General features: G+C 46.7%; 2 protein-coding genes across 11 annotated transcripts; both read left to right on the top strand.

Moving 5' to 3' along the window:
* Nucleotides 1–133: 133 nt before the first annotated feature.
* tdrd12 (tudor domain containing 12) lies at nt 134–10963 on the top strand. Of its 3 annotated transcripts, none has more exons than XM_057051967.1 (32): nt 158–236; nt 498–574; nt 958–1122; nt 1199–1335; nt 1647–1766; nt 1840–1895; nt 1958–2043; nt 2184–2343; nt 2478–2542; nt 2964–3169; nt 3417–3530; nt 3789–3852; nt 3918–4070; nt 4536–4721; nt 4873–5026; nt 5503–5630; nt 5946–6137; nt 6279–6407; nt 6690–6807; nt 6875–7014; nt 7137–7366; nt 7629–7710; nt 7942–8126; nt 8244–8451; nt 8523–8615; nt 8774–8922; nt 8990–9184; nt 9459–9575; nt 9645–9758; nt 9914–10067; nt 10449–10509; nt 10586–10963. In XM_057051967.1, the coding sequence occupies exons 2-32, from the start codon at nt 551–553 to the stop codon at nt 10657–10659; spliced, it is 4059 nt and encodes a 1352-aa protein (XP_056907947.1). In that variant the 5' UTR covers nt 158–236; nt 498–550; the 3' UTR covers nt 10660–10963. The 3 variants fall into 3 exon arrangements, with proteins under 3 accessions (XP_056907949.1, XP_056907947.1, XP_056907948.1); XM_057051968.1 differs by having other exon boundaries at nt 159–236; nt 3963–4070; XM_057051969.1 differs by lacking the exons at nt 8990–9184; nt 9459–9575; nt 9645–9758; ... (1 more) ...; nt 10449–10509; nt 10586–10963 and having other exon boundaries at nt 134–236; nt 8523–8674; nt 8774–8907.
* A 767-nt stretch (nt 10964–11730) lies between these two features.
* Nucleotides 11731–24600, top strand: ankrd27 (ankyrin repeat domain 27 (VPS9 domain)). 8 transcript variants are annotated; one of them, XM_057051974.1, is made up of 28 exons: nt 11731–12032; nt 13183–13305; nt 14405–14515; nt 14693–15001; nt 15103–15162; nt 15482–15535; nt 15758–15823; nt 16005–16081; nt 16198–16319; nt 16600–16678; nt 17544–17637; nt 17697–17801; nt 17896–18017; nt 18156–18238; nt 18340–18455; nt 18534–18626; nt 18713–18910; nt 19216–19275; nt 19568–19663; nt 19788–19832; nt 19901–20011; nt 20475–20669; nt 20895–21014; nt 21423–21596; nt 21718–21811; nt 22876–22948; nt 23028–23085; nt 23248–24600. In XM_057051974.1, exons 2-28 carry the CDS (start codon nt 13204–13206, stop codon nt 23608–23610), a joined length of 3180 nt encoding a protein of 1059 aa, XP_056907954.1. In that variant the 5' UTR covers nt 11731–12032; nt 13183–13203; the 3' UTR covers nt 23611–24600. The 8 variants fall into 8 exon arrangements, with proteins under 8 accessions (XP_056907954.1, XP_056907953.1, XP_056907957.1 ...); XM_057051973.1 differs by having other exon boundaries at nt 17505–17637; nt 21456–21596; XM_057051977.1 differs by lacking the exon at nt 23028–23085 and adding an exon at nt 23124–23161 and having other exon boundaries at nt 17505–17637; nt 23248–23414.
* The last annotated feature ends 763 nt before the right edge of the window (nt 24601–25363 follow it).

Below are 25363 nucleotides of genomic sequence, written 5' to 3'. Positions count from 1 at the left end.
ACGCGCGCGCGCGCAGGGGGACAGTTTAGAGTCTCTGATATGCTGAAATGTGGAAAGAAACATGGAAACTCGCCACAGACGGTGCCGAGACCCGGACTCTGACACGGACTCGAACCAGGATCATTAGATCGTAACTACACAGCTGGCTTGTCACTGACCTCTGTCGGTCACGGCTAAAACTGCACACACGTGCCCCCCGCATTTACCGGCTGTTTCGTGTAGAAATTCGGTCCCTGGTAAGATTAATATTTCCTTTGGTTGACTGAAAAAACAAAAAACAAATAAAAAACCAACAACAGCCAGGCAAACAATGACTATTACTAGACGGCAGCATCACCCATTCTAGAATATTCTAAGCTTTATATTTGAAAGCAATGTGCCACCAATGAGCTAGCTAGCATTAGCTCACGCATGCTAATTTCGTATGACTTAACTTGACTTTTTTTTGTTCTTCGTGTTTAATTTGAGTTAAAATTAGTGACTTTTTTTCCCGACAGCGTCCACTGTGTTGAGGTGAAACTGTAGTGCATATTGATTAAAGCCAACCACAATGGCGACAACATCCATTGTAAAGGTAAATCAGAGATTTTCTGACCTCTTGGCTTTAGCAGAGGGTGGACAAAGTCCTTCATTTGATAAGGTTGAATTTACAGTGGCTTGTTTGATGTCGCGTGCTAAATGTAATTTATCAGACATCGTTTTAATGTTTGTGAGGATTTCAACAGTAGAAAAATCTACATTGACTTCAATCGTGGATTTATGTTAATGCAGTTTTATGTTGTGGTCCAGTCATCATTTTGACATGTCTTGGTCTTGACTTTTCCACATCCACCAACTTCCAGGAGCACTGCTTGTTTTAGCTGTCTTTTTCTGCCATCTGTGGGAACAGTAAAGGCTTAGATTTAAGTCCAGTTCCAAATGGACCCACCAACGATTTTGGTTCTTTGTTGACTGCAGGTGGACAGTCCATCCTGCATCTGGAGTCGAGTTTACTTGGGACCTGGAGGAGAGACAGACATCGTGGAGAAGTACAAACATCTCATGCTGCAGATGAACTTATTCTACCATGATGTCACCAAGGACCAGCAGGAGCTGAAGCCCTCTGTGTTAGAGGAGGGGCAGGTAAGACAGCACCTAACACACCGTTGGATTGAAGCTAGGCTGGGCCGGACATGTGCGTGCCTGTATTTCCCCGCAGGTTTGTGTAGTGTACTGGTCTGTGCTGCAGTCATGGTGCCGGGCCGTGGTGGAGTCGCTCATTGTGGACTCTGTGTGCTGCACAGCTCGTTGCCTGCTGGTGGACCATGGAGAACATCTGGTTGTTTCCTCTGACCAGTAAGAAATAAGCATCTTCATCTGGCGCTATCCTAGCTCTGCCGCCAACACAGTTATTTTGCCCTTGGCTGCTACCAACTGCTCACGCTTGGATGTGACCAGGGCTTCAACACCTTTCCCAAAGTTGGTGGAAACTTCTGGTAGTGCAGGTCAGGTGATGTGTGAGGTCTGACAGCTGTGTCTTCTCAGATGCTGCGGTGGTCTGACCTTTAGTGCAGAAACATCTATCGGCAGAGCGATGGAGTGACGATGCTGCTGTCTCACACTTTAGCCAAATAAACACTGAATTTGTCCTCTGTGATCTCGCCGAGGATCCGAGTGGTGACACAGAATTTCCTCCAGCTGCCGTTCTGGGTTAAGAGGCTCCATCTGATGGGAATCAAACCCACAACCCTGCAAGTGGATGTGTTAGAGGAGAGAGCAAAGCTCATGTAAGAGAAGCCTGAAATGTTGCTGCTTCAAAAGCTTCCAGGACCAAAAGTCCAACTATTGTCTTCTCTGCAGACCGTCCACTCAGTGGGACAGTTCAGCTACACTTTACCTCCACAACCTGCTACGAGGTAAGACACTGTCCCTCTCCCTCCTCCTCACTTTGTCTAATCAGTCTTCTCTTTTCCATCAGTGTCCACTAAATCGGAGGTGGTGCTGCTGGACTTGGCGACAGACCCCACCCCCATCATGCTGTACGTTACTGTTGGGAACATCAAGGTGACCCCCAGACCTGTTGTGTTGCTCTTTAACCTTCCTGTTTTATTATAACTATCCTATATTTATTGCTGTTGGGAGCTCTGCAGTGGTTGGACTCAGGTGTTCCACTGGAACAGTGAGGTGTCTGGATCTCGTTTTAGATTTGTGTCAACGATGATCTGGTGGCCAAGAAATTTGCGCTGTACAACAGCCAGCTGGCTGCTGGTTATGAGCTGGATGAGGTTGACCAAGAACCTGTTATGTTACCAGCTTCTATCCTGAAGCAGACCGCCTGCACGACCACGAGGGTGGCGGTTCCAGGTACACACTTCTTGTCTGCTTCCTGTTGGGTCAGACTGTCTTGTTCTTGACCACCAACGTCTCCTGCCAATGAAGATCAGCTGCTGCTGATGGTGGTGGTGGTGTTGTCCTCTCTAACATGGTTTCATTCACAGTGCTGCATCAAAGCTGGTCTATGGGTGGAGCATGTGACCACCTGGCTCCTCCATCCACACCTAAGGTCAGCAGCTCTGCTCCACGTAGGACAACAAAACACACACTAGCATGTAAATAAGGGCCATTGTTGGACAGGACACATGTAAATGTCCAGTTTCCAGGGCAGCAGATGGTTTGTGTTGAGACATCGGTGTACGGTTCAGCAGGAGCCTCCACAAAGATCACACATGCACATGGACATGTGGACTCTTGTATAACATTTGAGCTTCTTTACTAAATGATGATTTTATATTCTGATGTTTAATGATGGTCATTATTTAATCGTCACTGTGTGACTAGAAATTAATAGGTTCTAACCCTGCCACAGGAGATAAGGCTGCAGGAGCTGGTGTGGGGCAGAGCATTGGGTGGATGAGCAGATGTTGAAACAATTTCAACAGATTTTCTGCAGTGAATGTTCACCTTTAACTCCTCTGCTGCTTTAGAGGCCGCAACACAAGCTGGAGTGGTCGGAAGATGGACGTGTGTGTGCAGGCAGCCAAGCAGTGTTCAGGCTTGCTGAAGGTGCTGAAAATGATGATGCTGGAGATGATGATGATGATGGAGGTGCTGCTGCTGAATGTGCTGAAGATGATGATGATGGTGCTGCTGCTGATGGTGCTGAAGATGATGATGGTGTTGTCGCTGACAGGTGAAGCCCTGTTTGGATCTCTTTTTGGAATATTCCTTAATATATGTTAGCATGCTGCTAGCAGGGTTAGGCTCATCTGACTAAGGACCTTTGCTTTAACCACATGACACCATATCTGCTACATGTGTCTGAATGCTGTGTTGAGGCCCTTCTGATGTTGCCCCTCTAACTCTAACTCTGTTTTTGTACCCCTGCTGGGGACTATCGAATGGACCCTTTCCTTGGACCGGATTTGTTGAACCTGCAGAAATGAAGCTGAATGTGTTGGTGAGAAAACCGAAGAAAGGAGGTATGAGAACGCTCTGTGGTGTGAAGCAGCACAGAGGACGTGCAGCAGGGAGCAGGATGTCATGTGTGCACGGTGCGCTTCACTTGCTGAAAGTTTGATGGAACTGCGATGTTTTCTCTAGTTTGACTGACAGGAGACATCAGGACTAACTCGTCTACCTGAGTCTTGACGTCACAGCTCCTCCACATACAGCAACAGTTTGTTGGTGCTGCTTGCACCTGTTTTCGTCTCCACCTGTTCTGCTCCGCAGTGGACCACGATGTCCTTTAGTGTCCAGAACTTCAAAAGTCTGCATCAGTCCAGCTCTCTGACCTGAACTCTCTCCTGCAGCTTTTTGAAGTGGTTGAACCCAGACCTTCTGGACCATGATCCAGATGCTCTAGAGTGCAAACAGGTATTCTCTGTGGAACCTTTCAGCATTTCTGAACCTAATGAGTCATTTGAATTGTTCTGATCCAGTACAGCTTTGAACGGGCTCAAAGCTCACATGTCATTGGCCCTCAGGTTGTTCCCAGTGGTCCCAGTAAGAGCACCGTCCTTGTTCACTCTGCCCTTCCAGTAGAACCCTGCAGCAGCTGGGATGATGCCCCCATCATGGAGCATCTCCGCAGGGTAAATGAATGTTCAGCTTCACTTTGAATTCCAGCCTCAAAAACACACAATGGGTTGTTTGCAGTGTGAGAACCTTGGAGTAAATCAGCAACCTTTCCACCACCCACCACACAGATGGGACCGGAGACAGGGGGTGGAGATAAGGTGGGCGAAGACTGGGTGGACAGGGGAGGAGACTCGGGAGGGGGGCATATGGAAGGGAGACTGTCGAGGTAGAGGCTAGGGGAACAGGGGAGGGTGGAGACTAGGGGAGACAGGGGAGGGCGTAGACTAGGGGGGAAGGCAGAGACTAGGAGAGGGTGGAGACTGTGGAACAGGGGAGTGCGGAGACTTGGGGGACAGGGGAATGCGGAGAATTGGGAGGGTAGAGACTGGGGGAACTGCACAAAGATTTGGTTGTAGTGGACGGGCTCATCACCTGCTCCACACCCAGTGGAGCTTCCCACACTGCTGCTCTGTCTTCAGGGCTGGTGGAGGGCACAGTACAGTACTCTGTCTCCAGCTGATTGCTATAGCTGGCCAGCTATGGCTCGTGGGTGCAACACGCTAGTGATCTCACAAAATAGTGAGCAGCCGCTCAGCTACCTGGCTCCGTTCCTGACCAACATCCTGCTGAGTTCCATCTTCACCTGCCAAACCTCCAGCAAAGGGGTGAGAACATCATCGTCGTCTTCATTCTTAAACATCTTCATATTCAAGTTATATTTATTTAGAAAGCCATCCTGATCACACCTGTCTGCTCCTGTACTGAACTGTCATTAGTTGGGGTGTTCTTAGCTTTGGGCTTTGCTCTTGTGTCCAGCCCATCGCTGTCGTGCTGTGTTCAGGCTGGGAAAAGGCTCAAGTTGTCTATGACCTGCTGGAGGAGATAAAGGTCAACCAAACCCTTCACTCCATCATTATCCTGCTGGGCCTCAAAGAAGACGAGGCTAAAGCCTTCAAGATCCCTAAAAACTGTGAGTCAACATCTTCATCTCTGTCTGCTTGTGATCAACAAGGTCATCGGATTTTTATATGCAGCCCGAATCTGATTCTAAATTTTCTGATTTTACTTCATCAAAAACACTCTCTCCTGTTTCATTTCATCTGTGGAAATGTGAATGTGAAAGGGATGTAGCAATCTCCGAAAGGCTGTCTGAAAGGCTGTTCCTTTAGAGATGAGCACTGGTGGGAGGGAAACGGGTAGGAAGAACCAGCAGAAACACCAAATAATACGTCGCTGACTGTAAAATGTCCAAATCTTCTCAGCAGCACTACTTCTGTGCGTAGACACATACACACTCCCAGTGTGGGAGCGTGGTGGGTGAGACTGGTTGATTGGGACTGTAAGAAACTGAAACTGTGTAAGAAACTGAGCCGTGGGGTTTATCAGAAATGCTAATGGTAATCTATGCCTGTGCTGATGCTAAATTATGACTTCTGTTTTGACCAGGCCTTCTGTTGGTGACCACTCCCTTCACCTTGGTCCGTCTGCTGTCTTGCCACTGTTTTTTGTTCTTGCGTCTGTCTCATCTGGTGTTGGACGAGGCCGACCGGCTATTCACACTTGCACCTGAGCAGGTAAAGCACCGTCTCTCTCCCCCACAGGTTCATCTACACCTCTACTGGCTGTAAATGTGGCAGTTTCCATGTGAAGCTGATGAAAATGTGACCATTTCTCTACGACAGTCCCAAATCCTTCATTCTGCCACCTGATTTTATGGGGACCCAATATTTAAGTCCCAGCGTCCCAGCAGGTTTATTTTTAATAATGTAGCTGCAGCCAAGCTGGCTCTGAATGCTGAGTCCTAGTTTGGCTGTTCCAGGTGTCAGATGGTTTCGTTTTGAATTCCTTCTTCGTTTTTTCTCCTGTGGATTTAAAAATGCTCTCATCAGATGGTGACCATCTTGCAGCATTTCCAGAAAGGGAACTTGAAGGGGGAACCGATGTCCCGTTGTCACCAGCTGGTTGCTGTGGCCAAACGATGGAGTGGGCACATGGGCCACCTGTTAGCCAATTACATGCCACACCCCTGCATCGTGCTGTCTGTGTTGGAGGAGGTGGCTCTCTATGCTGACATCCAGCAGGTTTAACATCAGATCTCACAAAACGTCAACTTTTTTATCAGAAATTATCACAAAGTCCTTCATTCACAAGCAATCATCTGACGGCTCAGATGTTTTGTGAAAGAGCTCAACTTTATCAGTATAAGTTTAATCTTTTTCCAGATTGTCCTCGTAACTATGGAGAGCAAGAAGAGTTCTGAACTGCTGGATTTGCTGGATTTGAATCCTAACATTGGTCAGAAGACTCTGGTCATAACCAGATCTGCTCTGGAGGTGGAAGAGGTGTTCAAGGTGAAAGAGAATTTCTGTTTTAACTGTGACGTCATTCATGCTGTGGCCTCTGGCCTTCTTTTGGTGTCTTTTGGCAGCTGTAACGGGGATCAGTTCTCTTTTTACAGCTATGGTTTTAGATTAGACAAATGTGTTTTCTGAAAAGATTGATTCTTCAAATTAGCATGTACTAATAAAGCATGTTGACAGTAAGAGCTTTGAAACTCTTATGTCCTCACAGGTTTATGCTGAATGAAAACACTGTTCTGATGTCTGGAGAATATCTGACGTTTTCAATTTCAGGCTCTGAGCAGCAAATCTGCTTTCTGCCTGATGGTACACGAGACATTGACTCATCGCTTTGACTGTGTGATGGAACAGTGGAGGGAGGACATTGGTCCCAGCACTCACATCATTCTGGGTAAACCGTTGGTTCATTTACAGTGAACGGTCTGTGTCTAACCTCTGATGGTTTCTGATGGGACCAGTGACCTCCACCGAGTGTCTGAAGAGTTTGAGCATCAGGGATGCCACGAGTATCATCCACTACGACTTTCCTGCGTCTCCCAAAGTGTTCGGTCAGCGACTCTTCTGCATGGCTGACAACTTCAGGAACCTTTCCGAACAGGTACAATGAGCTTGATTTGTGCTGACTCCTGTCTGTCGGAGGTCATTGATCAGCAATCGGAACGATCGCTTTTACGAACACATCAGGATTGGCTGTGGAAGATGTCTCCTTGCTTTTCCCAGGCTCCTCTGCAGGCCCTGGCTGTTGTCTGCCCTGCTCCTGTGCAGTCTGTGCTGTTCATCTCTGAGAGGAGCACCAGTCACAGTGTGGGGATCCTGCGTTACCTGGAGCGGACCTGTGCCCAGCTGCCCCCACAGCTACTCTCCTTTGTCCAGGGTGTCCTTGCTGCCCGTGAAGAGCAGAAGATGGACCGTCCTCTCTGCAGCTATCTGAAGACCATTGGAGTCTGCAGGTCTTTGATGAACATATGGCACCAGAGATTTACTGGTGCCAGTTTAACAATTCAGCTCTCACTGGTTTTCATTTAACGGGACACCAAAGGCGTCAGAGATCAGTAGGATTCAGGCGGTCACTCTAAAAAACCCTTTAACCCATCAACCCTTAAAAAAAACCTTTGATCCTGCTGGCATGACCTCTTTGATGTGAGCATTTCTGTTCTCCTGGATGGAGGCTGCACGCTGTGGTGATGTTGGCTTTTTTTCTGTGTGTCGCAGAGACAGCAGTGGGTGTCCTGATCGCCACAGACTGATTTATCATCTGGATCAGCCACTGCTTCCTACCACAGGACTTATAGAGGTGAGCTGGTTCATTTCCAGTGAAAACCACTGCTGACCACTTTGTTCCCCAGTGCTCAGAGACGATTACCATACATACCTCACGCATGCAGGGTAAAAACAGCCTTAAATCACCCTTGTGTCCGTCTAAAATATGAGACCAGCCGTGCTCCATGCAGGTCTTTCAAGCTGGTCTAAAAGAAGTCATCAAGAAGCTTTCTCAATAAAACCACCTGACATCATGTGATCCCAGGTCCAGCCTCTCTATGTAAAAACGGCGTCGGTCTTCTACGGTCGTATTATCAGGAAGGAGTGCCACGATGATTTTCAGAGCATGGTGACCGACTTGACGTCTCACTATGCTGAGAAGAAGCTTGCAGCCAGGCAGGTGAAGGAGGGAGGCCTGTATGTGGTGCAGGAGGCCACAGAGTTCCACAGGTGTGGCATGAACAACCTAAACAGCAGCGGCTCTCTCAGCTGTACTGGTGTGACCATAAATCAGATGTCCATGAACATCAGAGAAGGATGACCATGACCATGTTCTCCTGCCGGCAGGGTGAAGATCCTGTCTGTCTCTGACAGAAGCGACCGCCTATTTTCCAGCAATGTAGTTTGGTTTATTGATGTCGGGAAAACGGAGGAAGTCAAGTCCTACCAGCTCTTGGAGCTCCCTCAACGGTACCACTCTGTGCCCAGCCAGGCTGTCGAAATGATCGTCTGTGGGGTCAGACCAGCCGACAGTGAGAAGGACTGGCACCCAAAGGTCTCCTGCTCCTCTCCCAACACATTCTCTCTTCCCATCCTCATCTGATCTGTCTTTGCATCCAAAATCAGGTCACCAGAGCGATCCGTGAGAAGATCCAAGGTGTGCCGCACCAGGCCAGAGTGGTTTTCACTCTGGGGAGGACTGTGTTCCTGGATCCTATGGTGAATGTTGTCCATCAGCCTTGTGTTTGGATTTGAATCTTGCTAACAGCTTTTCTTTTGTAAGATGTCTGTGTAGATTCTCAATCATCCAGGTCATTGTATCCAAGGTAGTTTTCTCTGTCAACTGGACTGGGTTTCTTTTCTTTTGTACTTCTCAGGTATGTGTTGCCCACATTCCTGGAATGAGAACTGTGATCAACGAGTACAACGTGCACACAGAAATCCTCAACACTGGGATGGCCGTCAAGAACCCTGATCACCTGGACCTGCTGAGGGCACTGTGCCAGGAAATGGGTCACATGTCTGGGTAAGGATGCTGACTGTGGTCCTAGCAGGGAAGCTGACTGTAGTCAACTGGTGATGAATGTTCACAGGTCGGGAGAAGCAGCAGTATCCCTGGGGGCCAGGATCCAAGCTGAGGAGACTGTTCTGGGTGACTGTTCTTACTCTGAACCCCTTGGTCTAGGATCTCCAGTGACACAGGCCCTGCTCCCAGTAGAACCAGCGGGAAGGGATGCTGTTGCCTACCCGGCTGCAATTTGTGAGGAGTCGTCTTTGATAATCTCAAGGTTGGTTATTGGTGAAGACCAACTGAAGGTGCACAGGTCTACCTGGGGCAAGTGAACCAATTCTTCAGATTTATCAATGATATATGTTGACATTTAAAAGTACCAGAAGTCAGATTTATTGTAAATGTTTTGACATTACTTCTTATGTTTGAGAACTTCCGGAACTGGATGTTTGACCACGAGTCATTAAGCGTAATACATACGCCTGGAAAAGATAAGCTGATCTCTGTCTTTGCTTAATAACAATCAACCTCCCATTGTCTCTGATTTTCAGAACCAGTGAGGACGGCAGACTTTACTCCTCAACCAGTCAGCCCACAGCCATCCACCTCTGTGAGGACGGTAGCAGGCTGCTTAGCAAAGGTTCAGCCCACCAAGAACCCACCAGGAGGTAGGAGATAGTTTTCCTCCTGCCAACAAAGCTCCAAAAGTGAAGCTGCATCTACTGTTTGTGTTGCAGTTTCCACCCTCAGGTCCGCTGGTACCAGACGCGTGACTTTGTGATGGTGACGGTGAAGCTGCTGAATCCGGAGGATCAAAGCTGCCACTTCTACCCAGACAGAGTCGTTTACAGGTATCTAGTTGTTGGCTGTTTGTGTCTAGTTTTACGTTTCTAGCTACTGGACCTTCTGAGAACTTTTCAGAGGCCTGAGTGGGCTCCTCTACAGCCTGATCTTCACACAGACATGTCTGTGACATATAACACGGGACATTTTCTCATGTGTTAAGTGGTAGAGCAAACGGACGGAAGTACTGGGCCGACTTGGAGCTTCAGGCTAGCATCCATGCTGAGAGCTGCTGCTGGGAGATGAGCTGCAATGAGCCGGTCCTCAAACTAGTGAAACAGAAGCAGGGATACTGGGAGCGCTTCTCTAGGAACAAGGTACTGATGGAAGTTCACACTGATGGTAATGTTGGCAGCAGCAGTCCATTCCTGACATCCAATAGTATGCTAATGGCATCAAATGGAGATATGTATTTATTGAAGCTGTTTTAGCTGAAAAGCTGCATTTTTGTGACAGAAACTTTTGAAACATAAGATGGAAGAAGGAATATAAGGAATATATATATAAAACATAAGAAGGAATAAGGCACTACAGAACAGAACTGCTGATCAAAGAACAGTAAATCTCTCAGTATTGTCTGGAGCTGATGGGCTTTCTGCTCTGATATCAGCTTTGGCCCACAGCTGATCAGCAGCGATCATGCTCACATATTTCTCATCTTGAGTCGCTTGGAATAAACAACTTCTTTTTCTTGGCAGAATATTTTTGTGAGCTACGACACGCAGCACTTTGAGAAGGAAGAAGCCATAGCCCTGAATGGTAGGCAACTGAACCACAGTGGCTGCTGCTCAGCAGATGACACTTTTGATTACTTTTTTATGTTCATGGTCCCCAGGTCGCTGGTTTGTGGAGGAAACTGGTGAGGACAACTGGTACATGAACTCAGACAGCACCAGTGAGAGTGACTGAAGGTTACAGGTCCTGGTGCTGCCTGTTATCATCCATCAAAGGGCTTTACATGGGTGGAGTAGCAGAGAAGTCCAAGTTTTTCTTTCCATATGTGTCCCAGAAGTTTATTCCAGGTTGTTCACAGACTTTTTTGCTGGTTGTAATGTTGCAGCTGAGCTGAACCGTTGCAAGCATTTAAGTATTTCTCAGTTATTGTAATTAATAATGATTAGTGATGTATTTCCTGTGTTGTATGAAGAGTTCTGAGTTCTCCTTGGTTTACATTAAATACGTCAAGAGAATTTTGATGATGGCTGCTCTGAAAGCTGTTTCCTTTCTCTTTATTTCCTTTCTCTTTATTTTGTTGTGTGCAATTAAGGCAGAGACCTTGTGATACATCATTTGAATCCTCCTCTCAGCCAAACGGTTACAGGGGACATTAGAATGAATTTATGATGATTGGACAAGACGAAACCACAAAATTCTGGTAAAGGTCCATATGTTTGTTCAGGAAGATTCTCGGGAAGCATTAGTCAGAGTTGCTTTTTGTCAGCAGTTCTGTAACTTTTATGGACAGGATGTAAAGATAATGGACATTACCCTAACCCTAACCTACCAGCACCACTCTGCAGGCCAAGTTCCACTCTTTTCTGTTGTGGGAACCCCTGAGGGGAGGATGGGTGATGAAGGGGAGCCCAGGCAAGGACTGTATTCATGTTTCCTGGAGGATTGAAACAAATTTCAGATGTCTAAATTTTGCTTTAAGGTCCTATTGATAGTGTGTTTTATAGATTTGTTTTAATATCTGTGTGTTCATTTAAAGTTATATGTAATTTCATTTGAATGAGAGAATTGCTGAAGGTTTTGGAATTGAATTATTAATTTCCACAGTTTTTATTAATCTTGCTCATGTTTAATTTTTCAGACGTTTAAGAAGATGTCATTTTACTTGTGTATGAAGTATTAAATATTCTGACTAGAATTCAAGTCCATCCTTATAGTGGACAGTCGCTTATAATGTTCGTGTAATACAGGGTGGTGCCGTAGGTGGCAGTATAGTGTGAGGTGGGCTTGTTATGGGAAAGAAGAAGTAATACGTGTGTTGTTCGATAGGGGGCCGCGTGAGGTAGCTGACGTTGTAGAGCAAATGTTCGACCTCTAGATAAAAATGCAGTTTGAAATCTGATTTTTTTTTTCTCCGTAAGGAATTGTCTGGAGATCCTTAGCAACAGAACAATACAGCAGTTGGTTTTTTTTAAAAATTCTGTTGTAGTTCTGTACCCGAGACGGGAAGCTAACCGCCAGTCAGCAGCCCCGGGCGGTAGCCGTCATCGATCTTAATGTCTATGGTAGCCGTAGCTGTTGGTCTTTGCCATGCCCGCCTCCAGTAACAGGTAAAACACATTATATAGCCGAGAAATCACGCTGGGATGTTGCTGAGGTAACGAGGGTTGTTGTGGGGCTGCTGGTACCGGTGCTAGTACATCTAGCAGTTGTGTATGTAGCTGGACCCAAATGTTCACGCTTCCGGTGTTCCTTTACTGCCGGAGCGATAATTAATATAGCTGTCATAATACCTAAATACCTTCAATTAGAAAATAACATTTTGATTCACCCGCACGTTGTTATAATCGTCGTTTGTGTAAAGTATCTGTTGATATTCAAGAGCTAATATACAACATCAAACCCGGTGCTAATGAACGGCACGTCACAAGTATAACAAGCCCATTTAACCACTCCGACCCAGTTCAACTAGTCTATTAGTCCTGTCTGTCCCAGTATGTCTGTAGTAGTCTCTAATTATCATCAGTATTTATGATGGTCACTTAGCTGTTAATCATTGGGATGGTCTATCAACGTGCCAATAATCCGATTACTGATGACGTGAATGTGTCCCTCTGTCCCCCTGTTGTTGTGCTGGGGCTAAAACATCAGCTGAGACATGCTTTGATCTCATGGTTTGTCATATTGACATTCCTTGACACCACAAAGCGTTCCTACAGCTCTCTTCCTGTGAGGTCATGAGGATTGTGATGGTCATGTGACTCCCTGCTCAGAACGTGAAATGGTTCTAGCGTGGCCTGGATCAGAGAGGGTGAAGCTGATCTGATGAAGAGTTTTGGTTGTGCAGTGTTTCTTCATCAGACCCAGAAATGAATGGCAAGAGCAACTGTTGAATAAAGAAGGAACATTTCCATGGTTTGGAATGATTTATTTCTCCTGAGATCGCAGCCGAGCTTTGTTTTTGTTAGTAGAGCACATCCAGCCCAGCACCACTCATCTTGGAATGGTTCTCCCTGTGTTCTTCCTGGGGTCACTCTGGCTTCTCTCTTGCTATGGGAATTGTCCCATATCTGCTCCTGCTTTGTTTGGAATGTGTGGAAGGATGTCAGACTCTGGCAATCATGGTTGATGCTGATGTTCTTGCTTTGAGGCATCGCTGCAGCTTGTCTTACGGTTCTTCTATCATTTTCTCTTCGCAATAAACCTCAAATTGATTTCCCTGAAATGGGGTCACTGGGTTCTGTCTGTTGTCATGACCAGGATCCAGACTGCCTCCTCCATATGGCGGTGTATGATGAGAACATCCTGAAGAACCCTTTCTACCTGGCACTGGAGAAGCAGAGACCAGACTTGTGCAGCCGAGTGGCAGAATTCCACGGTGTGGTGAGTCTCTGAAGGCCTATTCATACCTCCCCACTTTAGCCCAGTTTAGCTGGTAGCCGACTGTTTGTTGCCTGTGTAGATTCTCAGTCATCCAGGTCATCGTTATCCAAGGTAGTTTTCTCTGTCAACTGGACTGTGTTTCTTCTCTGTGAAGACGTTTCGCCTTCTATCCAGAAGGCTTCTTCAGTTCTGAACTCGCTGGGGACCGAGCTTGAAAATATAGCCCCTGGGACCATTACTATGTTAATGATCTGAGTGGTCACCTGAGAGTCGTCGGCAGGGTTGTTGGTAGGGTCGTTGGTAGGGTCATTCACCTAGTTTCGGTTGAGGCGTCTCCCCTTTGTCTGCTGGGTCACATGGTGGTGAGTCACTGGGTCTCCTGGAATGGTGTGACTGTTTCTTGCTCTCCTCTGCCAGGTCAGGGTGAGACAGTCATACGCGCCGTGAGCCTGGGTCGGAAACCATGACCACCTCCGACTCAAGCTGATACTTCTCCCCCTTTTCCTCCTTCTCTTGCCAGCTGGCCACCAGCAGGAAGGTCCCCCTATATGAGCCTTCTCTAGCTCAAGGTTTCTTTCTGTTAAAGGGAAGTTTTTCCTGCCACTGGTGCTTGTTGAAGGTCAGGGCCTGGGATTCTATGATGCACCTGGAGACACTTTTGATTGTAGCAGATGCTGATAAATAAAAATGAATTGATTTGATCCATTTCTGCTCTTCAGCTCCTCCATGTTTTCAATGAAAACCATCAACCACTGCATTTCCCGGTGCAACTTCATTATACTAAACATTGTTGGTGACCAAGTAGAGTGGGAGGCCACTCCTGCTGATGGAGGTCTGCAATGTGAACGAGCAGTAACCTGCTGTTGACCCTTTTGAAGGATCACTTGTAATGTTTGAGTATGAGAGGAAGTGTTATCTAACAACTCATTTCACACATCAGTCAGTGATGCTGTGGTCCAGGATGGTCTGATCTCTTTCTGCCCTGACAGTATCTAATTTTACAGATACAGGTTAAAGTTGTCTCCTCATATCTCCTGAGAAATGTTGAAACATTTGTTACCATCAGTGAGTGTTGAACTGGGTTTGTGTCTTCCTGCAGGTTCTGGTTCCCTGTTGCAGCAGTTTGACGGTCAGCAGCTTCTCAGACACACAGTTTGACAGTTATGTTCTGCAGCCAGTAGAGGATGGATTCCAGACAGTTGACGGAAAGGTTTGTTCTGTCCGTCTGTGCAACCTCACCTGCTGCTCACCTGTGCAGAAACATACAGTTACATCACATGAATCAAATCCAGACCGGCATCAGAGTTGGACAGTGTTGGAGACCAGTCTGAAACGTTGGGTTTTTGATTGAAAACAAGGAAATAAAATGGTTTTCCTCCTGTTGCAGGAGGTCCGGATCCAAAACAAACAGATCCTACTGGGATCCGGTTTTCCTGCTCTGGCTTCGGTCCCCATCCTGTTTGATGAGACCTTCTACAATGACCAGGAGCAGAGCTACAACATTCTGTGCATCTCCAGGCCCATAGAGGTGGACCTGAGTCTTTGTGATCTCAGCCCACCGCACCCCTCCTACCTGAAGAATCTGGACGATGTCCGGGAGTTCTTGGGCCACCACACACAGAAGCTGGACAAACTGATCCAGAGCTTCTGTCAGGCCTTCAGACAGCAGGACAGGAAAGGTCTCCGACACCACATAGTGAGGCAAATTCTCTTCTTCTCTGCCCCTGGTACCACTTATTCTCCTTACAGCACAGATGCAGAAACCACATGAAACTGTCCTGTTGTCTCTCCACTCAGGACTCGGTGAATGCTCTTTACACCAAGTGTCTTCAGTGTCTGCTGAGAGACTCTCGTCTGGTGAGTACAACATGGGAGAAGAAAGTTCCGCCCAGAAAGTCACGTCAAACTGGTCTTCAGACCATGAGCGTGAGCTTGAATGCATGGTGGTTAGATGATTGGATGTGTCGTGTCCATTGGATGGATGTGCAGAGGTCTGGTTATTACTAGCTTCTACAACAGATGGCCCACCACATGGTCTTGGTGGGGTTTGTTTGAACAGATGGTGCTCAGGCATCATCAATATTTCCAGACTGTTTTCTGCTCAGCTTTTATCCAGCAGTGCCTCCTCTGCATCTTCTGTGCTGACTGGTACATTTGTCATTTTTTCTTTGTTCAGAAACTTTTGGCTAAAGAGGGGCTACAGATGAATCTTCTCAAACAGGCTGTCGAGGTAAAAGTATTCACCTCTGAAGAAACAGCTAATGGCTAGTGAGAACAGATGAGCCACTGTTGCTGTATTTGCTGTAACAGTGGGGCTTGAGAAACAGCAGGGGTTGCTGTAATCATCTCTGCTTACTCAGCTGTCAAGCTGAAATCAATACTAGCTTAAAGGTTTTTGAGCCCTTTTCCCTCAGCTGCTGTCCAAACAAAGTCTTGTGTTTTCCTTTTCCAGATGTATGTTCATCATGGAATCCATGACATAATTTTTAACTTTGTGGGGACTCTTGAAGCCAGTCAGGTAGGTGCGAACCCTTCTTTTTCCCCACAGTCATGGAAGTAAACTGTTTTTGTCCAGAATAATTCTCCTTTCATTTCTGCACCTTCACAAAGTTCCAGACAGATTATTCATGTCCAGTGAAGATGGCAGGTTTGCTGCTGAGTCATGTGATTCTATTTTATGTTCTGATGCTTTTCAACAGGATGCAGCCTTTAACAAAACCAGCAGGAGTCTGCAGGAGCTGCAGCAGAAAGATCTGGGAGTCAAACCCCAGTTCAGGTCTGCTCCGCAACACATCTTTTATCTGGGCCTCAGTTACCACGGAGCTCTTGCTGTAGTAACCGCTCCCTGCTCTAATAGCAGCTTCATCATTTTCACCTGTTGCTTTTTCGCAGCATCAACTTGTCTCGAGCAAAGAGAGAGCTGAGCCGGCTCAACCAGCAGACATCCCCCCTCCTCAAACTGCTCTGTCTGCGCCAAGTCGCCCTCACCGCCATCCAGACCCCCAAGCGCACAGGTTTGGACCAGCTGGCCAGTGTCATCATGTGGTTTTAAGCGAGGGGCTGTTGGTGTAACTCTGTGTGTGTGTGTGTGTGTGTGGTGTGTGTGTGTGTGTGTGGTGTGTGTGTGTGTGTGTGTGTGTGTGTGTGTGTGTGTGTGTGTGTGTGTGTGCCTGCGTGCGTGCGTGCATGTGTGTGTGTGTGTGTGTGTGTGTGTGTGCATGTGTGTGTGTGCCTGCGTGCGTGTGTGCCTGCGTGCGTGCGTGCGTGTGTGCCTGCGTGCGTGTGTGCGTGCAGTCAGTATTGAAGCCGTGTGTGCAGATGACCTGCTGTCAGTCGTCCTGTATCTGCTGGTGAAGACAGAAATCCCCAACTGGTGAGCAGATGAGCTCTGGTGAAGCACATCACCAACAAATTTCCTTGTCATCATGTCTGTGTTCAGTTGTTTCATCTCTGTGGTTTGATCTTTGTGACAGTATCAGGTGCAAGCTGTCGCAGAATTTAGCCGTTTTGAGAAGTAAACGATGAATCTAAGTTACTGCGCAGGAGATGGTTTATTCAGTCAGTCGGTCAGGATACATGCATGGAAGCATGCAGAGAGATCTCTGCCTATGCCTACACAGTTCTGATCTTATACAGCCGAAGGCCCGCCTCCAAGACACACAGGATGTCTGCACAGCATGTGTGCGCTGCATGCACAGCATGTGCTCAACACAGGACGTCTGCACAGCATGTGCGCGCTGCATGCATAGCATGTGCTCGGCGCCTGCACAGCATGTGTCCTGGCTGGCACAAGAAGTAGAATGTCCCCCTCGTCAGTCGTTTGACGTAGGTCTCCATTGAGCCTCAGGGCGCCTTTGTTCCCTGTGAATGCATGAGGTGCCAAACAGGCTCATATGCTCACCCAGTCTTCACCCCACCCTTTCTAATTTCCATTTCTTTTCCTTTCTTTAGCACTCAATTTCCATTTCAGAATCAGAAGGCAGGTGTTTATGCCCCTTGTGGCTGGTTGCAGTATAGCTGTTAAACACATCCCCCTCTGTGGGACAGATATACAACTTGGCCGGAGTAAAGACACATTGATGCAGGGTGTTTAAACTGAAGGCAGTCAGCAGGGGGCAGACATGACGGCTGCCAGTCATAACCAAATCCATCAATGGATTGGAGCCTATGAAGCAAATCTAATGTTTTTGTTTTGTCAGGATGGCGAATCTGAGCTACATCAAAAATTTCTGCTTCAGCCACTCCAGCAAAGATGAGCTGAGCTACTGTCTGAGCACGTTTGAGGCTGCCGTCGAGTATATCAACCTGGGGAAGCTGCAGGATACACACACTGTGAGTGTCTCTCACACAGACACACACACACACATGGTGCCTCAGTAATGTTTAAACAGGTTGGGTCCCCTCAGCACTCGGGTTCCTTGAATGAAAAGGTGTATTTCAAAGCAAGGCTGAGTCTGCTGGATCAGAACGCCACACCCATCCACTCTCTGTTCCAGGTGAGCTTACAGACAAAAGGCTTCTTCACATATTTTAGCACCAGAATGACCAATTTTTCATCCTGTGTGTGCATGTGTTGTGCCCGTTTTGAAGCACATAGCAAATGGGAACAAAGAGGTGGTGGAACATTTGCTGAATGAGGGTGAGAGAGAGGGGGAGGTCAGAATGTGTCATCCGCTCTGTTCCTGTACCCTCTGTGACCTCCAGCTGTCTGGGTAAATATCATCTCATCATGGACCCCCTGAGCCTTCGGCCAGATCATTTTGGTTTTTAAGTGCTTGTATCTGTTGCCGGAGGTTAGGACTCACTACATATAGAATGTTTAAACTGATGTGGTAGGGTTCCTTTTCTAGTCGCTTGAATGACCCTTCCATCGTCACGCCACGCTCCAGAGATGACCGAGGCTACACGCCACTACATGTTGCTGCTACCTGCGGTGAGCCCCAGTTATAACAGTACAGCTATAGCATGTTAGTACTGGGAGCTTTAGAGTGTGTGTGTGTGTGTGTGTGTGTGTGTGTGTGTGTGTGTGTGTAGGTCAGTCTCAGCTGATTGACCTCTTGGTGTGTAAGGGTGCCTCAGTGAATGCCACAGATTACCATGGTCTCACACCGCTGCACCTAGCCTGCCAGCATGGATACCAGGGAGTCACGGTGAATAGATACACACATACACACACAGGTAGATACAGACACACAGATAAATACACTAAAAATGTGTACTGCTTGCAGCTGCTGCTGCTGCACCACAAGGCCAACACGGACGCTCAGGATAACAGTGGCAACAGTCCGCTGATCCTCGCCTGCATGTACGGCCACGAGGATGTGAGTAGCAGGAACACCAAGCAGCGTCGTCATGCAGAGCACCTGTCACTCATTGGAACAGTAACTAGAATCCGTGTGTGTGTTAGTGTGTGAAGGCGCTGGTGTACTACGACATCCAAACATGTCACCTGGACCTGCAGAATGATAAAGGTGACACAGCGCTGCACACCGCAGCTCGCTGGGGCTACGAGGGCATCATCCAGGTGCTGCTGGAGAACAGAGCAAACATCCACATTGTCAACAAGAACAAAGACTCCCCGCTGCAGTGTGCCCTCAACTCCAAGGTAAGTTTAAGGTCAGGGTGTAGAGCCCTTTGCTCCATCATCCTCTTTGACCATCAGATGGTTGATATATCTACTTAACTGTGTTCATGTCCTGGGCTGATCAAATAGTTCGGTACAAACTTCTTCTTGTGACCACACACACACACACACACACACACACACACACACACACACACACACACACACAGAGTCTTCAGCAGCTGTTCCGTCCTGATGTTCCTACATGTAGATGAATGTTGGATGTTCTGTGTTCTGCCTGGACCTGATCACTGAGGTGATCCAGTTCTCGTTCTGTTCTCTTGTAGATCCTCATGCTGTTAGAGTTGAGCCAGAATGGTAGTCAGCGCAGCAACACTAGATTTACTGTGAGTACACAAACACACAGGCTGGTCCAGAAATCTCTGCACAGATGTTTTAAACTTCTGACATTCTAGAAGTTAATAACATAATTTATCACGGCAGCCATTGACTTGGTTTTCATCTACCAGGGTTCCTGCAACTTGTTTGTGTGTGAGTGTGTGTGTGTGTGTGTGTGTGTGTGTGTGTTTGTGTGCGTGATCCAAGAGGAAAGTTGGCTTTGGTTTTTTGATGGTACTTATGCTCCTGCTGCCTATTTCTTTTAACTGCCCCCCCCAATCACCATGTTGCTCCCCTCAGGTCTCAGATGACAGCAGTCTCTGCTCCTCCATCTCCAGCACCTCCTCCCTGGGCTCAGAGTTCAAACCGGAGGGTGAACGAGTCCGACACAGAGAGGTAAAACACCTAGGGAACCTGTCAGGAAAAGAGTAGAGCATGTGTTTTCACTGTGCTGATGAAGGGACAGACCTGGCACTGGCTGTTTCCATGACAACTAGTAATGAGCCTGTATGATTGACAGGTGGAGAAGCTGCTGCGAGCTGTAGCTGATGCTGATGTGGAGATGGTGAGAAGAAATGGGAAGTAGTCACATCTTCTGAGCTGATCTCCTTCTCTAAAGCTGTGTGTGTGTAGGTGCGTTTCCTGCTCGAATGGACAGATGAGAAAGAGGAGAATGAAGAGGAGGTTCAGGCTCTGCTGTGTCACCCTCTCTGCCAGTGTCCCAGCTGTTCTCCGACACATAAGGTGTGAGAGGAAAGTGAGGGATTGTTAGGTTCAAACTGTTCATATAACAATGCTGTAACTACTTATTATCACTCCTGACCAGAACCCTGACCTACTTTAGCTGATGTTCTATCACCTCGGAATAGCAGGGGACAACCTGAACATCCTGTGACACTCCATCCCCCATTTTCTTATATGTTCGTTTTGTATATATCATGCTTTGTTTTATCATGTGAAGCTTACACGCTTATTGTAATCTTACATGTTCGTGTGCTAGTGTAAGAATAAACTTCACCAGGGCCCACACTTGTAGCTCACACTGCAGATGTGTGGTTGCCCTTGCAGCAAGTAAACTGAAGCTTCCGTCTCATTCCTCTGATGGCAACAGCACGGGAAGAAAACTGATCACTTTCTCCCCAACAGGGATGAGAAGGTGAAGCAGAGGGTTGGTCCTGACTCTGTATGTGTGTCTGTGTCTGTGTAGATGTGTGTCCTGCAGACCGGAGCTCTGGCTGTAAACAGCTGTAACTTTGACGGCTTCACGCCGCTGCACGTGGCTGCCTTGCATGGTCACTCGGTGCTTGCCAGCCTGCTGATCCGCCACGGTGCAAACATCAATGCTCGCACCAGCCAGAGTGCCACGCCGCTCCACCTGGCCAGCCAGAACAGTCACATACAGGTACGTCAGCCAGGAGACCTCCTTTCAGTCCTTCATGTACTTTTAAAACTCATCAGTTCAACTTTTTAGTCAAACAAAAGTTTGTCCCAGCTTTACTTTTATTAAAACTCAAGAAGTGCTTAAAAACCACTGCACACCACTGTATTCGTTTGTTTCTACAGTTGTGTGTGTGTGTGTGTGTGTGTGTGTGTGTGTGTGTGTGTGCGTGTGTGTGTGTGAGTGTAGGTTGTGAGACTCCTGCTTGAGTGTAATGCCAAATTAAATAAGAAGGATAATTTTGGAAACACACCTCTCATACATGCCTGTTTGTGTGGAAATCTGGAGACGGTCACAAGACTGTTGGAGGTACGCACATGCACATACACACACTTACTTTGGTGTGTACTTGTTACGTCTAACCTCTTACTTTGATCTTAACCCAAACTCAATTCTAACCAAGGCTGAACCCTCAAACAGCCCTCTGAAGTTTTGAGGACCAGACCAAATGTCCTCACTTCAGTGGTTAAATGTGTATTTGGTCCTCATTTCATGTGTTTGTGTGTCTGTTCTTGTTCATGCTGCCTAATAATTATGACAATACACCTAAAAAAGTGAGGACATTTCTGGTCTTCATTCCTCAGACGTGGTTTTAAGTTTAAGGTTAGAATTGAGTTTAGGTCAGGGTTAGGGGCGAGGGTTAAGGGCTGGGGAAAGTGATGTGTCAATGAAAGTCCTCACAAAGATAGACATACAAGGATGTGTGTATGTGTGCAGAGTAATGCATTGGTGAATGTAGCTAACCTCCAGGGAAACACGGCTCTTCATGAGGCGGCGCGTCGTGGACATCAGGTACTGGTGGAGCTGCTGCTGAGGGGCGGAGCATCTCCCAGTCTCAGCAACAAGAGCCAAAAGACGCCATTGGACTGTGCTTATGAGATGGGTGGGAAGGTATGTGCTTCAGACTAGTTTCTGATCAGAGCGGAAGGCCAGTGTGGGTTTGATGTTCTGACTCTGGGTCTCTGTTCCTCTGCTCTCTGTTCTGAATGACTGTAAATGGTGTTTTCTGCAGAACACAGAGATCCTGCGAGCTCTGCAGAAAGCATCTGGGCTGTCTCCTGATGAGGAACCAATCAAGCTGCTGTCGGTGCCCAAAGGAGCTCTGGGTAACGTCTGAATCCTCACTGGTTCCTGTTCAGTCAGGGTTCAACATGTAGTTGTTGTCATCATCGTCATCATCAGAACTAAAACCCAAAACAAGGGAATGATAATGTACAAACTAATGACAAACTGGCACATTAGCACGAACCCTTTAGCGTGTAGGTTGCCGTGAACAACAGTTAAGTGTGTTGTATTGAAATGTTTGCCATGTTGTTAACTTGAACAGTCCAGCGTGTTGTCATGAGCACTTTAGCATGTAGGTTAGCTTGATTAGATTAGCATGTTGTTAGCATGAGCAGCATGTTGGGAACTCCTTAATGTGTAGGTTAGCATGAACAGCTCAGTGTGGTGTTGGTGTGAGCAGTCCAGAATGTTGTGAACAGTTTGCTTGCTCTTCTTTTTTGTCTCTGAAAATCTAAAAAACACTTCTAAGAGGGAAAAAATGCCTTTAAATCCTGGAATGATCAGAAAGGGGATACAGTGATCCCTCGCTATATCGCGTTTCATCTTTCACGGCTTCGCTGCTTCACGGATTTTTTTTGCGAGTCGTTCATTGCAGTTCTCAAATATAATCGAAGGTGGCATATCCGTTTATAAAAATCTTCTTGCTCAGAAAAAGAAAGAGTGCCAACAATTACCCATAACAATGTTCTTCTCTCGGAGAAAGACTCCTTCAGTAGAAACAGACGCTACAGCGGAGCGGAGTCAGGACGAAGAGGCACAGCTGGGACTGTGAAATACGCGAGTGACAATGTTTCCAACCTTGTATTACTATATTAAAATTATTGTTTTAAACAAATTTTGGGCTTTAAAACAGGTTTTGATTTTTGGTTTCATTCTATAGTTCAGTATTGCATTGTAAAATAATAAAAAAAATAAAGCTGACTACTTCACGGATTTCACTTTTCGCGTGTTATTTTTGGAACGCAACTCCCGCGATAAACGAGGGATCACTGTAGTCAGATTAAACGTTGTTTAAGTCTTCTTCACCATTACTGTATTGTGATCACAATACAGTAATGTGATCTCATTTTCATGTGAAGGTATTTGGTTTTTCTTATGGTTGCAGCTCATTCCCTCATCCAGCGACTGCAGGATCATGCCAGCAGCAGAAGACAGAAGCTGGTACCTCCCACCAACAGGTACCTGCCATTCACACACTGCAAATTCAGACTGGCAGCACCAAACTCGGCATGAACTTTCTTTGCTGTCCTGATTCAGAATTCTACAAACAAAGAAAGATTATAGTTCTTCCTCCAGGTCTTCAAAACTAAACCAGGTATTTACTTTTCCATTATGGTAATCAATGGTCACCAGTCCCATCTCATTACCAAACTCCACCCCTGCAATCAGAGGTAGCAGTTCTTTCTAAAAGTTTTCTGTGTCCATATGATCACGCTTGTTCTCTGCTGATACATGTATCACTCATTTCACTCTGCAGGGGAATCCAGCCCATAAGAGGTTGGCATGGGGGGAAACGTTAGAGACGGCCGTGGACTTTGGCATCAGAGAACAGCCACTGGCTCGCTGTCACACACTGGACCCAGCAGAGGGACCCACAGACCCAACTGGACAGGCTCCACCAGGTGATCCTCTTCCAACCACAGATGCCACGCCCACTCTCCCCTCTCAGACACTGTTACACACTTGTCTCCTCTCAGCTGATCAGTCACATGAACCCAGTAAGAACTGTCTCCGCCCCCTTGGTGGCCAGGAGTCACATTTGAAAATCAACGGAGACTCAGAGCCCCGCCTCCCCGCAGCTCAGATCCATGGAGGCCAAAGGCCAGGATGCTACAGCTGAAGTCACATGTAGGAAGAACTAGTGACTTTGGATGAGTTGCTGTATGGAACAGTTTTGGGTCTAAATTACTGTGATGGCTGATCCAGTGAATCTGCGCCGTCTCTTCTTCACTTGGCTGGGTGACGTGAAAACAGGAAACCAGCCATCATTTATCAGCACTGATGATGTCATCCTCTGCTCCGCCTCAACTACACTCACACAGGTTCATGTAGAGCTCAGGTGATGTCCTCAGAGGCTTTTGCTGAGAGGAGTTACCTGACTGAAGCTCAGCTGTTGATCTGATTTTATTTTGAAATACTGTTCACTTCCTGTGAGTGCAGGCCATATTTGGTCATAAGAGTGATCGTCATGGTGCGGAGGAAAAGACCAGTGAGAAGACAAGAAAATCTTAATTTCCTCCATCTGCGGGAGTCTTCATATCCTCTTCCTCCACTGTCCTTAAAAGGAAGAAGGAAACATTTGATATTTAAACCTTTTAAACTGATATTATGCCTGATTATTTTATTGCAGCCGCTCATTTGATTTTAAGAACTCTGTCAAAAGACAGATTTGGATTCGGCAGGTCGGGTGGCGCCGCTTCCATCCCAATCTGTCTTGACATTCAGATAATTGCATCAGCAAAGTCATTGGTGAAATCATTATTTCATCTAATTTGTTTATTTTAAGAAGGTGCAAACATTTGTCATGGCAGCAGTTGTAAAATTATAAACCTGATCCTAATCAGAAGTCTCTCCTCCATTATTTACCGGGTTATTTTACATTCGTTAAATACACTGGCGTTAAGTTCCAAAACTTCTGTCATCAAAAATCAGCTGAGTTTCTGAATATTAACAGGTAAATATTGGTAAGTGATGATGCTTCAGAATGTTATTTATATTTTTACTGGACTTTTAAACCCTTTCATTGTTCTGTTGTCAGATTTTGATCATCTTTTATGAATGTGGATAATTTTAGCTAGTTTCATTCACCAATAAACCTGTTTTCCTCCTGGACAGTATTCTGATTACACTTCTGTGGGTAATGAATCTATTTTCAAGATTCAAGATTCAAGATAACTTTATTGATCCCTTTAGGGGGTGTCCACCAGGGAAATTAGCATCTCCAAAGATCTACAGCATCTACAAAATTTCCCACCACCATTCCCCCCATCAAACCTATATAAGAGAATAAGAAATAAAATAAAATAGAATAAATTAAAAATAGAATATGAATATAACAATATAAATATAAAACTATAAAAATGTTCCAGTCCTTCTGTTGGCCCTCCTCCCCCCCAGTGAGGAGTTGAACAGTCTGATGGCTCGGGGGATGAATGAGTTCCCCAGTCTGTTGGTCCTGAACTTGGGGAGGCGTAGCCTCTGGCTGATCAGGCTTCTCTGGCTGTGGATGACAGTGTGCAGAGGGTGGCGGACATTGTCCATGATGCTCCGCAGTTTGTCGATAGTTCTCCTCTCTGCCACTGTCGCCAGAGGTTCCAGCTTCATCCCCACCACCGAGCCGGCCCGCCTGATCAGCTTCTCCAGCCTGGAGAGGTCTGCTTTTGTTGCACTCCCCCCCCAGCAGACCACAGCGTAGGACAGGACGCTGGCGACCACAGACTGATAGAACATCCAGAGGAGTTTCCTGCAGATGTTGAACGATCTGAGTCTCCTCAGGAAGTACATCCTGCTCTGGGTCTTCTTATACAGCTGCCTCGTGTTGCTTGTCCAGTCCAGCCTGTTGTCCAGCCACAGCCCAAGATATTTATAGGTCT

Source organism: Takifugu flavidus, chromosome 13 (assembly GCF_003711565.1).
Source record: "Takifugu flavidus isolate HTHZ2018 chromosome 13, ASM371156v2, whole genome shotgun sequence".
NCBI classification, from domain to species: domain Eukaryota; kingdom Metazoa; phylum Chordata; class Actinopteri; order Tetraodontiformes; family Tetraodontidae; genus Takifugu; species Takifugu flavidus.
Note: the sequence above shows the minus strand (reverse complement) of the source record. Positions and strands in the feature narration are given on the sequence as shown.